Genomic DNA, 18,221 nt, shown 5'->3' on the forward strand with positions numbered 1-18,221 from the left:
TTTTAACCCCCTCCCCCCCAACTTCCTTCCTCCCACCCCTGGTAACCACTAATAAAAACTGGTCTCTATACATTTGCCTTTTCTTCTCTTTTTACATAAATAAGGTCATACAACATTTGTCCTTTATGATTGACTTACTTCCCTCATCATAAAGTCTCCAAGCTCCGTCCATATTGTAGCATGTATTAAGACTTTATTTCTCCTAGTTGCTGAGTAGTTCCATTTTATGTTAGTACCGCATTTTGTTTATCCATCCATAATTTAGGTTGTTTCCACCTTTTAGGTATTGTGAATAATGCTGCAATGAACATTGGTGTACAAGTCTCTGAGTCTCTGCTTTCAAGTCTTTTGGGTCTGTACCTTGAAGTGAAATTGCTGGGTCATCTGGTAGTTCTATTTTTAGTGTTTTGAGGAACTACCACACTGTTTTCCACAGCATCTGAACCATTTTGCTTTCCCACCGGCAATGGTTAAGCGTTCCAATTTCCCCACATCCTTTTCTGTTTTTTTTTAATCTTAGCCACCCTAGTGAAAGTGATTTCATTGTGCTCATTGCGGGTTTGATTTGGATCTCTCTGATGGCCAGTGACATTGAGTATCATTTTTGGTAGCCATTTGAATGTCTTCTTGGTGAAATGTAATCCAAGTGATCTTAATTATATCAGTGAGTGTTTTTATAGTGCTCAAAATGGGCTTTTTATTGTTGTTATTTGAAGAAATTATTTATGGTTACTTGGATTTAAAATTAAGTTAGAAAAATTAGATTTAAAAGAATTCCAGTTCCACTTTCAAAATTGATTACCCTATCCATAAATCTAACGTTTCTTGAATAATACTATTGTTTTTAGGTGCCATTGGGTCATTTCCGACTCATAACGACCCTATGTAAACAGAATGAAATACTGCCTGGTCTTGCGCCATCCTCACAATCATTACTATGCTTGAGCCAATCGTTGCAGCCACTGTATCAATCCATTTCATTGAGGGTCTTCCTCTCTTTTGCTGACCCTTTACTTTACCAGGTGTAATGTTCTTCTCCAGGGACTGGTACCTCCTAATAACATGTCCAAAGTATGTGAGACGAAGTCTTGCCATCCTCGCTTTTAAGGAGAATTCTGGCTGTGCTTCTTCCAAGACAGACTTGTTTGTTTTTCTGGCAGTCCATGGTATATTCAATATTCTTCAACAACACCGTAGTTCAAAGGCATCAATTCTTCTTAGGTCTTCCTTATTCATTGCCCGTTTTTTGCACATACATGAGGCAATTGAAAATACCGTGGCTTGGGTCAGGTGCACCTTCGTCCTCAAAGTGACATCTTTGCTTTTCAACACTGTAAAGAGATCTGCAGCAGGTCTGCCCAATGCAGTGCATATCTGATTTCTTAACTGCTGCTTCCATGAACGTTGATTGTGGCTCCAAATAAAATGAAATCCTTGACAACTTCAGTATTTTCTCTGTTTTCATGATGTTGTTTATTGGTCCAGTTGTGAGGAGTTTTGTTTTCTTTATGTCAAGGTATAATCCATACTGAAGGCTGTAGTCTTTGATTTTCATCAGTAACTGCTTCAAGTCCTCTTTGCTTTCAGCAAGCAAGGTTCTGTGTTATGCATATCGAAGATTGTTAATGGATCTTCCTCCAATCCTGATGCCACATTCTTCTTCATTTAGTCAAGTTTTTCCGATTATTTGCTCAGCATACAGACTGAATAAGTATGGTGAAAGGATACAACCCTGATGCACATCTTTCCTGATTTTAAACCATTCAGTATCCCTTGTTCTGTTTAAACAACTGTCTCTTGGTCTATGTACAGGTTCCCCATGAGCACAATTAAGTGTTCTGGAATTCCCATTTTTCATAATGTTATTGGTAATTTGATATGATCCACGCAGTCGAATGCCTTTGTATAGTCAATAAAACACAGGTAAACATCTTTCTGGTATTCTCTGCTTTCAGCCAGGAAATGTCATCTGACGTCAGCAATGATATCCCTCTGTTCACATCTTCTTCTTAATCCGGCTTGAATTTCTGGCAGTTCCCAGTTGATGTACTGCTGCAACTCCTTTTGAATTACCTTCAGCAAAATTTTATTCATGTGTGATATTAATTATATTGTTTGATAATTTCCACATTCTGTTGGATCACCTTTCTTTGGAATGGAAACAAATACGTGTTCTTACCTTTTGTTTTTCTATCTCCAGTTCTTTGTACATTTCATTATAATACTTTGTCTTCTTGAGCTGCCCTTTGAAATCTTCTGTTCAGGTCTTTTATTTCATCATTTTTTCTGTTCACTTTAGCTACTCTATGTTGAAGCGCACCTTTCAGAGTCACTTCTGACATCCATTTAGGTCTTTCTTTCTTTCCTGTCTTTTTAATGACCTTTTGCTTTCTTCATGTGTAATGGCCTTGATGTCATTCCACAGCTCGTCTGGTGTTCAGTCATTAGTGTTCAATGTGTCAAATCTATTCTTGAGAGAGTCTCTAAATTCAGGTGGGATATACTCAAAGTTGTAGTTTGGCTCTCTTGGACTTGTTCTAATTTTCTTCAGCTTCAACTGGAATTTGCATATGAGTAATTGATGGTCTGTTCCACAGTCGGCCCCTGGCCTTGTTCTGACTAACGATATAATACTTTCCTTTGTCTTCTCAAGCTGCACTTACTTACAATACTACTCACTGTATTTATTGTAAGACCTCTGTATTGAATATAGCTATGTTTCCATGGGAGAACCTGACAAAGATACCCCATGAGTAAATCAAACAGGATTTATTTATTTCAAGTGTATACAGAAAAAGAGTGAAATAAAGGCCAATCAGCAGCATTTTTTTCAGGCCAAATTGAGGGACAGGCTTCTTGGTCCTAAATTTCACCAATGAACCCAGAGTTGTGAGTGATACCATGTGAATGAGTGAATGCCAAGATAGACTTTCTATAAACATGAGTGTTCTTCTCTAGCAACAATTCCGCCTGTAGGTAAGTCTGGATATATGCCATAGACTCCCTCTTTGGGCTTCATTGGTCTTGGAGTTACATGATATGACTTGATGATCGTACACTCAAACGTGTATATAATTCTCACGCTTCGCCAGAGCTTTCCCAGGTTAACAGCCTGGTTCAAGTATATTCACAAATTCAGAGTTCCTGGACCTGAACAGAGGTCAAGTTCTCAGAAATCTCAGGGATCTGCATTAACACATATTTAGAATAACTATATGGTTTCTCCTTCAAGTGTTCTTTAATTAATTTAAACAGATTAGATTCCCTCCAACAATGAGTCTGGTTCACAAACTTAATGACTGTATGCTTAAATTTTTTCAACTATATTTTTATGAAATGATTACCTTTAAAATTTTTGTCTGAAAAGAATTTCCAGAATATTGCCTGGAACAAAATAATATTTGGAACATACTGTATGACTAGTAGGATGTTAAAATGTGACCATTCCTGTTGTTCATTTTTATCCGAAATCAAAAATGCAAAAGCAATACCATAGGTGCTAGACAATCTGTACAGATGTGTTAACAGTTTACAAAATTAACTTTCAACCTTTAATCCATCATCTGCTTCCAGAGTATACTAAGAGTTTATGAGTATATTAAGAGTTCATAAAAGAAAAAACCAAAATGGCTGTCACAAGAGACTATGAAATGTGCTCTTGAACATAGAGTAGTTAAAGCAAATGAAAGAAATGATGAAATAAAAGAGCTGAACAGAAGATTTCAAAGAGCAGCACAAGAAGACAAAGTAGAATATTATTATGAAATGCTCAAAGACCTGGAGTTAGAAAACCAAAAGGGAAGAACGTGAGCAGCATTCCTCAAGCTGAAGGAACTGAAGAAAATATTATAAAACTTGAGTTGCAAATTTGAAGGATTCCATGAGCAAAATATTGAATGATGCAAGAAACATCAAAAGAAGATTGAAAGAATACACAAAGTCACTGTACCAAAAAGATTTGGTTGACGTTCAACTATTTCAGAAGGTAGCATATGATCAAGAACCGATGGTATAGAGGGAAGAAGTCTGAGCTGCACTGGAGGCATTGGTGAAAAACAAAGCTCCAGGAATTGACAGAAGACCAATTGAGATGTTTCAACAAATGAGTGCAGTGCTGGAGGTACTCACTCATCTATGCCAAGAAATTTGGAAGACAGCTACCTGGCCAACCAACTGGAAGAGATCCATATTTGTTTCCATTCCAAAGATAGGTGATCCAACAGAATGTGGAAATTATCAAACAATATAATTAATGTCATATATGAGTAAAATTTTACTGACGGTAATTCAAAAGCAGTTGCAACAGTACATCAATAGGAAACTGCCAGAAATTCAAGCCAGATTCAGAACAGGATGTGGAACGAAGGATGCCATTACTGATGTCAGATGAACCCTGGCTGAAAGCAGAGAATCCCAGAAAGATGTTTACCTGTGTTTTATTGACTATCCAAAGGCATTTAACTGTATGGATCATAACAAATTATGGGTAACATTGCAAAGAATGGGAATTTGAGAACACTTAATTGTGCTCATGAGGAACCTGTACATAGACCAAGAGGCAGTTGTTCAAACAGAGCAAGGGGATACTTCATGGTTTAAAATCAAGAAAGTTGTGGGTCAGAGTTGTATCCTTTCACTATACTTATTCAATCTGTATGCTGAGCAAATATTCTGAGAAGCTGGACTATATGAAGAAGAATGTGGCATCAGGATTGGTGGAAGATTCATTAACAACCTGCAATATGCAGATGAAACAACCTTGCTTGCTGAAAGTAAAGAGAACTTGTAAACACTTACTGATGAAGATCAAAGACTACAGCCTTCAGTATGGATTATACCTCATGTACTTTCAACATGTTATCAGGAGGGACCAGTCCCTGGAGAAGGACATTATGCTTGGTAAAGTACAGGGTCAGCAAAAAAGAGGAAGACCCTCAAAGAGAGGGATTGACACAATGGCTGCAACAATTGGCTCAAACACAGCAACGATTGTCAAGATGACACAAGACCCAACAGTGTTTTGTTCCGTTGTACATAGGGTTGCTATGGGTCAAAACCAACTCTACAGCACCTGCCAACAACATCATGAGTGTTTGGAGTTTGGGAAGTGAGACTTATCTGAAAAGAGCAGTCAGCTGTTCTGTGGTGAAAAGCAAGAGAGGAACTTCTGTCTTCCCTTAAGCCAAGTTAAAACCCTGAGAGTCATTAAGTGCCTGCTAGGATATGACACATGTAGGACATGATGCTTTCAATATGAGAAGCTTTGGTTAGAACCACATGTAATCACAGAGTAAAAGTGGAAGTGACGGGAGTAAGATGCATGTGGCTAAAGTGAATTTGTCTCTTTGGCCCGGTGTTGATTCCATGAGAAGGAGCTAACCATGAACCACCTAGAGTAGAAACCCACCTAAATGTGCTTCCTGCCACTGGCAAGTCAACCCCAATGAAAAGAGGCTGGCTGTATAGAGTAGGAGGCAGAAAACAGCGTACAGTGTTTTGTAAACAGGATTACCCTCATCAGACAAACAGAATTTCTCTGCAACAGAATTTCTGAAAAACCCACAGAAGTAGTTCAAGAGAAAAGAGAGCATCTGGAGTATCAATGCACAAATTAAAACTGTCCAGGTAGGAAGACCTTTTCTGCATGTTTATGTCTACTCCATTCCACCTTCACTCATTCCTGGGGGTAGGTTTAGGGGGCAGAAAGTGCTACTAGAGAGGGAAGGAGGAGCTCAGGCAGAACCCATCAAACTTGCTGGCTCTCTTGAGGGCTTTCAAACCCCAAATAAGCCCAAGCTTGGGGAAAGAAGACATGTTAAATTAGGTAAAAGTTAGACGTTAGATATTAGATTAAATTCAACTTTTCATTAGCCTAAATAGAGAGAACAATATTTACTACCTGAGAGAGAATGAAATGACTATGGGAACTGCCTGTGATGTGAGAAAAAATGCAGGGACAGGAATTGCCTATGATGTGGGAAAAAAGGTTATTTGCCCACCTGATTATTGATAAATACATAGAAAAGTTGGAGATACATGGTGGTAAAATTTATAGCAAGGTATTAGTAACTAAAACAATGCTACTGTATCTGTGATCATCTAGATATAATAATATTTAGGTTACTACAAAATTAAAAGGATGATTGTGCAGATATTATTGATTTGCCTTTCCAGATCTGCTGCCCACCATCTATATCCTACTCTTTACCCTGGAACATTAACCTGTTGGGATAATTTGCCCTCTGGCTTCCACTTGCCTTTGGCCAACTGGCGCTTGGCAGGTGATCAGAGGAAAGAGGAGATAGAGTTCAGGGGCTGATGGGCCTGGGCCTCTGCCTGTAAGCATGGACTTGCTGTGTTCCCCTCAGGGCTGCCTGCTCTGTCCAGCTCTCTTTCCTTCAGGATTTTCCACATCAGTGAAGTCTATGGGGCAAAGACTAAAGGAACTGGGTTTCTATTCTAGATTTGCCACAATTGCCAGAGATTTGGGATTTGATTGCCAAAGTTTGAAACTATTTTCCCTCAGATTATAAAATCATATTTCCAGAATTACATTTTTCTTTTTAGTCTGGTATCAAGACATGATAGAAAAGTTCTAAAACTGGATTGTGGCTATAGTTACACAGTTTTATAAATTTGCTAAAATTTATCAAACTATATCCTTACAATAAGTGAATTTTATGGTACAAAAATTATATCTTAATAAATCTGATTAAAAAATAAAGCTCAGTTTTCTGGCCTGCCTCATAGATATTGGGCACTGCCTTCAAGTAACAGAAAAGGTAATTGGAAAATATGATTTCATTCCTAAATTCTACACTATAGATTGAATCTTCTTTTTTTCTATTTGGCATGAGTCTTTAGAATGCCAAAAATTTGTTAGTATTTTTTGTTTCTCTTCAAATTATATTATTAAATTATTAGCACGATTTGTAATCAATGTTGTTTTAGGATCAGGAAATATTTTAACTGTTAAGCAATTGCAAATTACTATATTAAATAAAATATGAATATATTGGGGAGTATAATTCAAAATTCACATAAATAATTCAGCTAAAACGAAAGGCAGCTATACTTCATGTACCCTAAATGAGTGCAATTTCAATTCCCTTGACTTTAGGGTTGTATCAGGTGAAAATTTTAAAAATACTAAATATGATATTAGATTATATATGCGGTAGAGAGTTGAAAAATTTTGATTATTGAGGTCATAGGAAATAAACTTTAAAAAAACATATTTCCTCTGAGGTTTTCACCAGCAGGTCAAACTGTGAACCCTTGTATGTACTTTGAGAGGACAATTTGAGGACAACCTCTGATTAGCTTCAGGCATATTATTTTTTTTTTCCTTATTCCGTATCATGCTTTAGAAAAGAGAACACATACATATATACACACACATTCACACATATGAAGATGCCAGATGAAGAAAGATACATGACACTGAATGTACAACTCAAGAAAAGGAGTTCCATTCAAACATCCCAACTTAAATTTGAAGGTATGAAATTCAGCTTCTTTCTTTCTTTTCCTCTCCAGCTGTTGTTATTTCCAATATTCTGTTCTGTTTCTGGAATATTTCATTTTCTCTCTCTTTCTCTCATTCTTCCTCTCTCTTCCTCCCTTTTTCCCTCCCTTCTCTTTTAATAATAATGATGAGGATCTAAAAATGACAAACACTATAACCAATTAAGTAACACGAGCTGCAGGCACATATTATACAGGGTGCTTTATCTGTCTTCTTTTACTTAATCTTACAAAATTCCTATGGGAAAGGCTTTCTCTCTCTTTTTTAGAATTTTTCGTATTTATCAATGTGACACTAACATTTCTTTGCTTTAAAGTAATATTCTGTCTGGCATAATTTCTTAAGCATATTCTCAGGAATTATGTACTTTCAATTACAATTAATAATTTAACATCAATGAATATTTATGTTATCATTCATAAATATGGCAATTTTTAATGCTAATTTTTTAACTCAACTTTTTAAAGCCTTTGAAACATGTCTTCACCAACTTGCCTCAAAAAACGAAGTTTGTACGCCACCGACCTACATTTTAATTTAACACCTAAAGCATACGCTTCATACATGATGAGAATCCATCCTGCCACTTTGATGTGAGTTGGCAAAAAGAGATAAACAGAAATGAAAGACACAAATAAACAATCTCACTTATAGAGATGACATGTCCTGTGTCCTCTTGTCCTGTTTTCGTTTCTAAATATTTCTCTTTTGATCTCTGGATCTTTGTTGATGTAGTACTCTTAAGAACACACTTCCCTGCTTCTTCATCTATGAAAATCTAGCTTAAATTTTGAGTCCTTCCTCAAGTATCATGTACATCATTAAAATCCATTAATTCCTTAGAGAGACATTTGTTCTTACCATCGGCGTCCCTTCACTTGGACTTCTGTGATAGCACTCATTTCAATCCGATTTCTCTTAGCGTTACAGACAGGCCTATTTGTAAGAAATTGCTGCTTTCATGTGGATTTTTACAGATTTCCACAGGTTCACAACTCTTTACTTTTTATACTCAATTTGCGTTTTGTTTTGGAAAACAGAGATAGTAAAGCCGAGAGAATACAAAATGTAGTGGCTCCTTTGCACAAGCTTTTTTCCCACTCCGCTTCTACGTGTCACTCGGAAACCAAAATGTGTTTTGGTGCAGATCAAGAGCTTAGGAAGTTGCAAATAATAGATTTGCAGCTCCCAGACATTTAAGTGATATTTGCTAATATACATGTCTTGTTTCCCTTTACTAACCATTAGTAAAGCATGGGGTGAGTAAGACATATTTCATATGAATCTGATTGGCAATTTGAGCCTTTATGATTACAGGCAAGATCAGGAAATACTTTAACTATTAGGCAATTGCAAGTTACTATATTAAATGAAATATGTCTATGTTAGGGAGTATGATTCAAAATTCACATAAATAATTAGGCTAAAACAAAAGACAGCTATACGCCATTTACCCTAAACAAGTACAATTTTAATTCTCTTGATTTTAGGGTTATATCAGGAGAAAATTTTTCAAATAACAAATATGATATTAGATTAACTTTGTGATTGTATATTTGTATTTCTTTTCCATACTTTGAAAAATCTCACATATGTATTGTGTTGTAGTTTAAGAATCAGCATAAAATAGCATTGCCAATAATATAATCACTTAAAATAAATTAAAATGTTTTTGCAGTTCTTTTGTTCTTAGTCTGTATCCCACTGGATAACTACCGTCAAATGACTGTTTTAGAATCATTTCTATAGTGAAATCACCAACTCAAGACCCAGTTAGATTCTTTTGCTTCATTTTGCATTTTATTGCTATGGATCATGTTTTGTTTTTTCAATTTGGCTTAATTTATTTTATGATTATGTAAGACATTGATGTTTTCAAAATCAAACCTATGTAGCAAGGTACTTCCAGAGAACCTGAGCTCCCTCTCACCCTGTTGCCTCCCTTCCTCTATCCCATTGCCTTCCAGTCAATTCCAACTCATAGCGACCCTATAGGACAGAGTAGAACTGCCCCATAGGGTTTCCAAGCAGTGGCTGGTGGATTCAAACTGCCAGCCTTTAGGTTAGCAGCCAAGCTCTTAATCACTGCACCACCAGGGCTACATTTCATGCATTAGGGAGGATTTTAGGATTTTGTTTTGTTTAAAGACTAGAGTAGTAAGACACCTGAAGCAATCTCTAGCTCCAATTTGTATTACATCTTTTGTAAATGAAATGAATTTGAATAACTTGTGAATATTATGTTAAAACAAATGATTAACTAAAAATTACATATTTATGATAATACATGGGAGGATTATTAGGTGCAGTAGATTAATACTATTTTCACAGATCAAAAACTTCAAATATCAGCAATTTCTATGATTCACGACAGGAGGTATCAGAGCTTCTGATCCGCCAGAGTACTATCATTATTAAATAAAACAAGTGTGTGTATTTTTCTATTTACTTAGCCTTTATGCTTTGATTGCTTAATATCCATTGAAAAACAAAAACACGATACCCTATCCTTAAAATTTTTATAACTTTGTGGAAATGTACTTTTTAAAGCTAATCCATGTGTTTAATCTCTCAGATTTTTCAGTGATCTTGCACTGGTATAAAAACTTTACTGGGAAAATCTGGAATAGTAAATTGTATTCTGACCTTGACTTTGATCACCTTGACTCTTTTGGGTAAGTTAGAAGATCTTAATTAACTAAAAATAAGAAGGAAAAAAGATTTACTTTTCTCTTGTGAGTCTTCATATTCATTCATTATTCATTAAATTACCAAAGATTTAATAAGAAACTACAATATCTTACAGCATCTCAAACTCTACATTATAGTCTACAGTGATGAGATGATAATCTTATCCTCAAGTTGCATATACTCCAATGGGGGGAAAAACATGTATGTGTGTGCAGAAGTATAATTAACGATGGAAAATAGATATATAAAGACTGTGTGTGTTTGTGATGATAAAGAGGATGACGATAATAATGTGTGTGTATACTCCCACATGAGCAGGTAGGTTTGAAAATCATCTTTCTGAATTTGTTAAATGTTTATGAATAGGTAGAATTTCACTATTTTTCTGAAATATGTTTATACATTTTATCTAAGGGTGTATTTAGTTTACTCTTGCTTATGTCCAACAACTATTTACAGAGCAACATTATTACAAATTCCCTAAATTTAAAAAAAAAAGCAAGTCATGGTGAAGCTTCAAATAAATAACTGTGATACAATGTGCTAAATACAGTCTTTAAGGTTTCAATAAAACATTAAGAAAAGCATGGAAAGAGCATTTATATACTTCGTAGAGCAGGAACTTTACTTTACTTGCTGCTGTATCACCAGTTCTTAGGACAAAGCCTGGCACATAGTAGACTCTCAACAGATACGTGTTCACTAAATGAATTAATCATAGACGATTTGAAATTGTTTTCTAGTAAGTAGACATGAAAATTAAAAAAAACAAAACAAAGCAAAAACAAAAACTTTACAGCTATCCTTTCAGTTATTTCTGGCCCATATCATCGGAATCATCCCAAAGAATTGGTCTCTGAGATGTTGCACAAAGGATATTTACCCAATGATAAATAATTTTGTTTCCAAGCTTTTCAGGGAGTGTTGCTAAAATGCTCAAAAGAAAATAATCCAAATATCACCTATCAAGAGGAACTTGGAAATGTGAAAGTGAAGAGTGAAGCAAGAAGAAATAAAGGTAATAAGGACACAGACCACTGTGCTTCAAGTACTACAGGCCAAACAGTTATCTCTCCAGGCTTTGTTCCACACTAGTTTTAATTGTACAAATTCTCTAAGACCCTATTGAACAGATACGCAATAGATATGCAGCAAATCAAATTAACCAATAAAGATTTGATATACATCTACTTTGTACCCAAAACATGATTGATATATTCTTTACTTTTTTTTTTTTGCAGTGGGGAGTGGAGCTATTAAAAAAAAAAAAGAAAGAAATACTCTTTACCCTCATGGAATTTAAAATCAAGTTTCCATATATATGGAAAGTTAATTATGATTATAAGGCAGTATGTAAATAACTATTTTGTTTATCTCTTATTTATTATTTCCTGAAATACAAAATGGAAAAAAGGAGCTATATCTAACAACTTATCAGTTATAATTTTAAGCTTAGAATTTCCTATCATACAGAATTTTTAAAAACGTTTCCTTCTACTTTTAATCGTTTTATAGTTTAACTTTTTAATACTTAATTCTTTGAGCCTTTTGACATTTATTTTGTTGCATGATATGAGATGAATATTCGGATTATTGTATTATTATTTATCACCTGATCATTCTCTAATCCACTTGTTTGTGTCCCCTCCTTTGTCACCTATGAAAACTGTAAATATTTCATGGTTTACTTATTGATACTCTATTCTTTTGGATTATCTGTTATTACATGTACCAGTCCCAAACCAGCTGAAATATTGTAACTTTATCAAATATTTTACTGTGTGACAAGTTAATTCCTCATCATGGTAGGTAGCATTATATTGAGACCTTTCAAAGGTAAAACAGCTATGACAGGTAAAACATGGAATCATATAGGCACCATTAAACATTCTTTAACCCACCACTACCCATTGCTGTTGAGTCGATTCTGACTCATAGCGACCCTATAGGACAGAGTAGGACTGCCCCATAGGGTTTCCAAAGAGCACCTGGTGGATTCGAACTGCTGACCTTTAGGTTAGCAGCCTAACTCTTAAACACTACGCCACCAGGGTTTCCAAACATTCTTTAAGTAGGTCTAAATATTGTATAATAAGCTGTAAGCTATTTTATGTTTTTTAAAAAAATTGAGGTGAAATTAACATAACATAAAATTAACCATTGTAAACGAACAACTTGGTGTCATTTAGTGCATTCACACTGTTGTATATATGCATGTGTGTTGTATGTGTGGTCCATACACAGGAAAAAAAATAACAGAAACTGTCTCTGAGGAAGTCCAGACATTGGATATACTAGACGAAGACTTTAAGTCAACTATTTCAAATAATAATAGCAGCATTATCCATAATAGCCAAAAACTGGAAACAACCCAAATTTCCATCAACTAATGATTGGATAAACAAAATGGGATATATCCATATTTTCAGCCATGAACAGGAATGAAGTACTGATACATACTATAACCTGGATGAACCTTGGAAATATTATGCAAAGTGAAAAGCCAGACACAAAACGTCACATATTCTATGATTCCATTTGTATGAAATATCCATCATAGGCAAATCCATAGAGACAGAAAGCAGTGGTTGCCAGGGCTGAGGGGGGAGGGAGAAGTGGTAAGTGACTGCTTAATGGGTGTCATGGATTCAATTATGTCCCCCAAAAAATATGTGTATCAATTTGGCTGGGTCATGATTCCCACTATTGTATGATTGTGTACCCTTCTGTAATCTGATGTGATTTCCTTATGTGTTGTAAACTCAATCACTATGATGTACTAAGATGGATTAGCAGCAGTTATACTGATGAGGTATACAAGACTGAATAATGTCTTAAGCCAATCTCTTCTGAGATATAAAAGAGAGAAGCGAGCAGAGACACATGGGAACCTCATACCACCAAGAAAGCAGTGCTGGGAGCGGAGTGCATCCTTTGGACCTGAGGTTCCTGCGCTGAGATGCTCCCAGACCAAGGGAAGACATGCATCGCAAGGACCTTCCTCCAGAGCCAAGAGAGAGAGAAAGCCTTCTCCTGGAGCTGATGCCCTGAATTTGGACTTGTAGCCTACTGGACTGTGAGAGAATAAATTTCTCTTTGTTAAAGCCATCCACTTGTGGTATTTCTGTTACAGCAGCACTGGATGACTAAGACAATGGGTATGGTTTTTTGGAGGGAGTGAGGAAAATGTTCTAGAATTAAATAATGGTGATGATTGCACAACGTTATGGATGTACTAAAAGCCACTGAATCATATATTCTAAAATGGTGAATTTTATGTTATGTGAATTTTACCTCAATTAATATATATATACCTCACTTTCCTTCAGTATTATACCAAAAATCTCAGGTATTTTCAATTTGAAAAGACATGATTTTAATGTAAGAAAATTAAATGACTTGAGCCTCTTTCAACTAGAAAGAGGTTAAAAAAACCTGTTATTAACCTTAATTTTTTTAATATCAAGAAGGAGAAGCAGATACACACACACAAAAAAAATAAAATGAAAAGAGAGATTCTACAACTTTATATGGAAAAATTCTAAGTGGCATTCATAATATTTCATCTAATTTCCCAAGTCACCTTAATGTAATATCTATCTTAAATGGTTCACATTATTTTAGCTACTGTATTTCATGGCCTGAGAAAAAAAATTATTTACGTCTGGATTTTACTTCTTTTTACTAAATTAATTTTTTTAATTCCCATGGATTATCATTTGAATTTTTGGCATCTAATGAGATTCAATGCCTTTTTACGAGTGATTTTATCATAGATACACACTCATACAACACATAAGATTCGTTCTTTCTGCCAATCTTCAGAAATATATATATGATATAATTTTTGTTCCTTACCCTGCCCCCATTTCCTTATAGGACTGTGCCCATCAGAATGGCTAAAATATCAAGAGAAGTGTTATTGGTTCTCTAACGAGTTGAAAAGTTGGAGTGACAGTTATGGGTATTGTTTGGACAGAAAATCTCACCTATTAATTATACAGGACCAACTTGAAATGGTACGTGGTTTAGTATCATGATAAGGGTATTAGCTTCTCTTCAATTAAAAATAGCTGTCCTCAAATTTCTTCCCCTCTGTGTTTAAATGATCATTTATCCTGATTACTGAGTTTTGGTACCCTTTGAATTTTGCACTGAAAGTGAATGCTGACATTTCAGTTGGCAGTCGATTACTTTAACCACTCCACCACAAGGGCTCCAAATTCTGTAGTCAAAGCGAATGCCTGACTTGATTCATATTAGTCTTGGCTCTCAATAACTTGTATTCAATTTGCAAGTACTCTATGAATGTGTGTGTGTACATGTATGTTTATTTTATTTTTTTGTTTTTAAGTAAAATATGAGTTGATTACTATAAGATTCCCCCGGAGAATGCTAGTTTTTCAACAAAATTCTGTACTCTTGGTGCATATGAATTTTTTAGATATTCTATTCATTTAGTTATTCATCACCCCTTTTTTAGGCTTTTGTACAGAAAACTCTGAGACAATCAAACTACATGTGGATTGGACTTAATGTTACCTCCCTGAAGAAGACATGGACTTGGGTGGATGGTTCTCCATTAGATCCAAAGCTGTGAGTTTTTCCTAAAGGCAATAGATTATTTGTGTATTGTAGGATTTGTCTTCATAAAACATCTTTAAATTCACCACATTATACTCTGAAATAATTTTCTGTACCACAGCACTCAAAACAATGAAAAGTAATTTAATGTTCACTGGATTAATGATGGAGTCCCTGCATGGTGCAAACAGTTAATGAATTTTGCTTCTAACTGAAAGATTGGAAGTTCAATTTTATGCAGAGGCACTGGAAGAAAGGCTTGGTGATCTACTTCAGAAAAATCAGTCACTGGAAACCCTATGGAGCACAGTTCTGTCCTGATACACAAGGGGTTTCCGTGAGTTGGAATCTACTTGACAGCAGCTGGTAAAACTGGGATTAATAATGGATATTTTGATTTGGTTTTCAAAGCAAAAGGATTTGAAAGAATAGTAGTTGTTTGTTGTTCAAATATTATTCACACTTGATATGGAAAAGTGGACTGAACCAACATAGTCTTCTATTTTCAAAGTTCCCAGTGTTTATTTTAGCTATCATTATTAACTAAAAAAGCAGTGTATAATTTTTATAGCATATCATCATAATGTTAAAAGACAAGAAATATAAAACTGCACAAAATAATCCAAAATTCTCTCAGCAGTTTCTTCAAATTATTGAGGATTTTAAAAAATTTCGTCAACATATTTCATGTGTTTATATTTCTTTTATAATAAAATGCTTAAATAGCTACACAAATAGTTAAACAGGCAAATTAAAGTCTTATTCTTATGCACAGTATGCAAAGTAATGGTCCCCAAATGATCGCCTCCTAATCCCCAAAACCTGTGAATATATAGCAAAAGATGTGATTAAGGATCTTGAGGTAGAGATATTATCCTGGAGTATTCAGATGGGCCCAGTGTAATCACAAAGGTCTTAATAAGACCAAGACAGAAGGGGAGGATCAAAGAAAGAAAGAGTCTTCTGTAAAGACAGAATTAGAGATCAAAGTGATATGACCATGAGCCAAGAAATGAAGGTGGCTTCTAGAAGCTGGAAAATTCAAGAAACTCATTCTTTGCCACTATCTCCAGAAGGAACACAGCTCCGTGTGCTCCTTCATTTTAGCCCTGTAAGATTCATTTTAGTTCTCACATCCATGACTGTAAGATGATAAATTTGCATTATTTTATGCTACTAAATTTGTGGTAATTTGTTACAGCAGGATTAGGAAACTAATACAATATGGTAACCATTTTAAAGATGCTATTGTGCTATTTTCCCTTCACCCTTATTTTGTTATTAAGTATTACTTGTCTTCTATCTTATTGCCCTAACTTAAGGAATCTAAATAAGTTGATTCAAGACCTTATTTGGAATAGAGAATATAATGAAGACTGTGTCGGAAGGTAGACTTGTGTCACTGAACATTGCGTGATTAATTACTTATGAAGTGGCTAACTTTTTTTTTCTCATGATAAGTTCACTCAGCACTACCTTTAGGGTTGAGTTCTAACATTACAGTCTAGATCCTTCCTAGGGATTTTGTTCAAAATATGTTCAATACAACATTCAAATGTAATCAAGTTGAGAAAAATGTATTCTCCAATATGAAAATTTAACACTTATTTGCTCCTTATCAATTTTGAAGTTTTGATGATCATATGCACTTCTTTCACAATCATTTCTTGAGCTTTTATAGCATTCTGAATAAATCTCTCATAGAATAAATCACCAACACTACAGTATTTTATAGATAACTTTATTATTATATTTAACATTTTATGTTATATTTTATAATATATATTTTATAATAACAATATAATTAGTATTTATGTGGGTCAGTTTGTGTATTGAATTCCTTACAAACATCAATTCATTTAATCTTTATAACAGTATCATAAGGTGGATATTATTATCTCCATTGTACAATTTGATATAAGAGACCAACAGAGGTTACAAGAGCTGTCTGTGTAGACTTAATCTTACTTTTTAATCTAATTGAACCACGTGGAGCCATGGAAGGAGTACTAGAACAGGAATATGGGGGAAAATTTATTCTTAGAGTTGTCATTTGCCAGCAGACTTTCTGGAACTCTCTGCCAGTCACAGATTATAATGCCACATTACAGAGATAATGGTTAATGCAATGGTTAATGAATCAAGGTATTTGAAATGTTTTGAAACTTTGGAGGGACAGTATTAGCTGAACAACACAAATGGACATCTTTAGCACCAATGATTAACAATGTATTTATTCTCTCTTGCAGATTCTTCATAAAGGGACCAGCTACAGAAAACAGCTATGCTGCCACCAAAGAAAACAAAATTTACTCTGAAATCTGTAGCAGCGTTTTCAAGTGGATTTGCCAATATTAAGATTAAAAAAAAAATGATAAAGGGACAATCAGCAAAGTTTTTGGCTTGTAATATTCTAACTGTTAATCTTTGAGGAGTAAGACTTTTAAAATGCAATTAAATACCAAAATCCCTTCTCCCTCTGTCATCTATGTTGGTCTTAGCTTCAGAGTAGCCCATGCTAATAATCTAGTATGCACCCTTCCAAATGTTTTATATGATAATATAATCCAATGTGAGCCCATGTTTTCATATCCAGAATTTTTTTATTTGTTGTTTATTTTACAACAAATATGATCAAATAAGTCTGCTTTTCTGTATGTTTATTTTTTTTTAACTCTTAGTATCTTATGAAAATTTCTTATAGTTCTAAGGGTTCCATAATAGCATGGGTTTATATATTTTTTTGCACATTCATTTTCACATTTTTCTTGCAAATCCATTTTCTTTCTATGTAGCACCTATCTGTCACCACACTATCATCACTGAAGTAATAACCTCTTTATTAACGAGCAATTTGTTTTTAGGTTTTGCTACTATAAATTATGCTACAATAAACATCCTGAATATATTGTCTTAAATAGTAGTGCTTTTATTTCAATGACATAAAACCTAAAAATGAATATTCTGGGTAAAAGTTTTAAATGTACTGTTTGTTTTTTCTAGGTTTTATCAAATTTTTTATATATAGCACTTTTAAAAAAATTAGAAATTATCACAAACTTAGAAGAAGATCACAGGTATAGAACAAATAACTTTCCCCCCCCCACCGAACCTTTGAGAATAAACTGCCAAATTGATGCACCATCATTCCTGGATACTTTCATGTGTATTTCCTACAAAGACCTTCTCCTACGTAACCAAAATACAATTATCAAAATCAGGACATTAACATTGACACAATACTACCAACTACTTCTCAGACACTCTTTGTTTGCCAGTTGTCATAAAAATGTTCTTTACAGTAAAAATATCCAGTTTAGAAACAATTTTTCCATTTAAAGATCATGTCTTTTTACTCTCCTTTCGTCTGAAAGAGTTCCTCAGCCTTGTTTTGATAGGTGCTGTAAAGAAAAGTTGT

General features: G+C 34.6%; 1 protein-coding gene across 1 annotated transcript; it reads left to right on the top strand.

Moving 5' to 3' along the window:
• The first annotated feature begins 4,976 nt into the window (after nt 1-4,976).
• Nucleotides 4,977-17,723, top strand: KLRF1 (killer cell lectin like receptor F1). The gene is given in 7 exon segments (XM_023741556.1): nt 4,977-7,501; nt 10,104-10,129; nt 10,131-10,203; nt 11,130-11,237; nt 14,099-14,238; nt 14,703-14,815; nt 17,053-17,723. Coding segments are annotated over 7 exon segments (660 nt in total). The 5' UTR covers nt 4,977-7,410; the 3' UTR covers nt 17,162-17,723.
• Nucleotides 17,724-18,221: the final 498 nt, after the last annotated feature.

The sequence above is a fragment of the Trichechus manatus genome, unplaced genomic scaffold, assembly GCF_000243295.1.
Source record: "Trichechus manatus latirostris isolate Lorelei unplaced genomic scaffold, TriManLat1.0 scaffold00182, whole genome shotgun sequence".
NCBI lineage: Eukaryota > Metazoa > Chordata > Mammalia > Sirenia > Trichechidae > Trichechus > Trichechus manatus.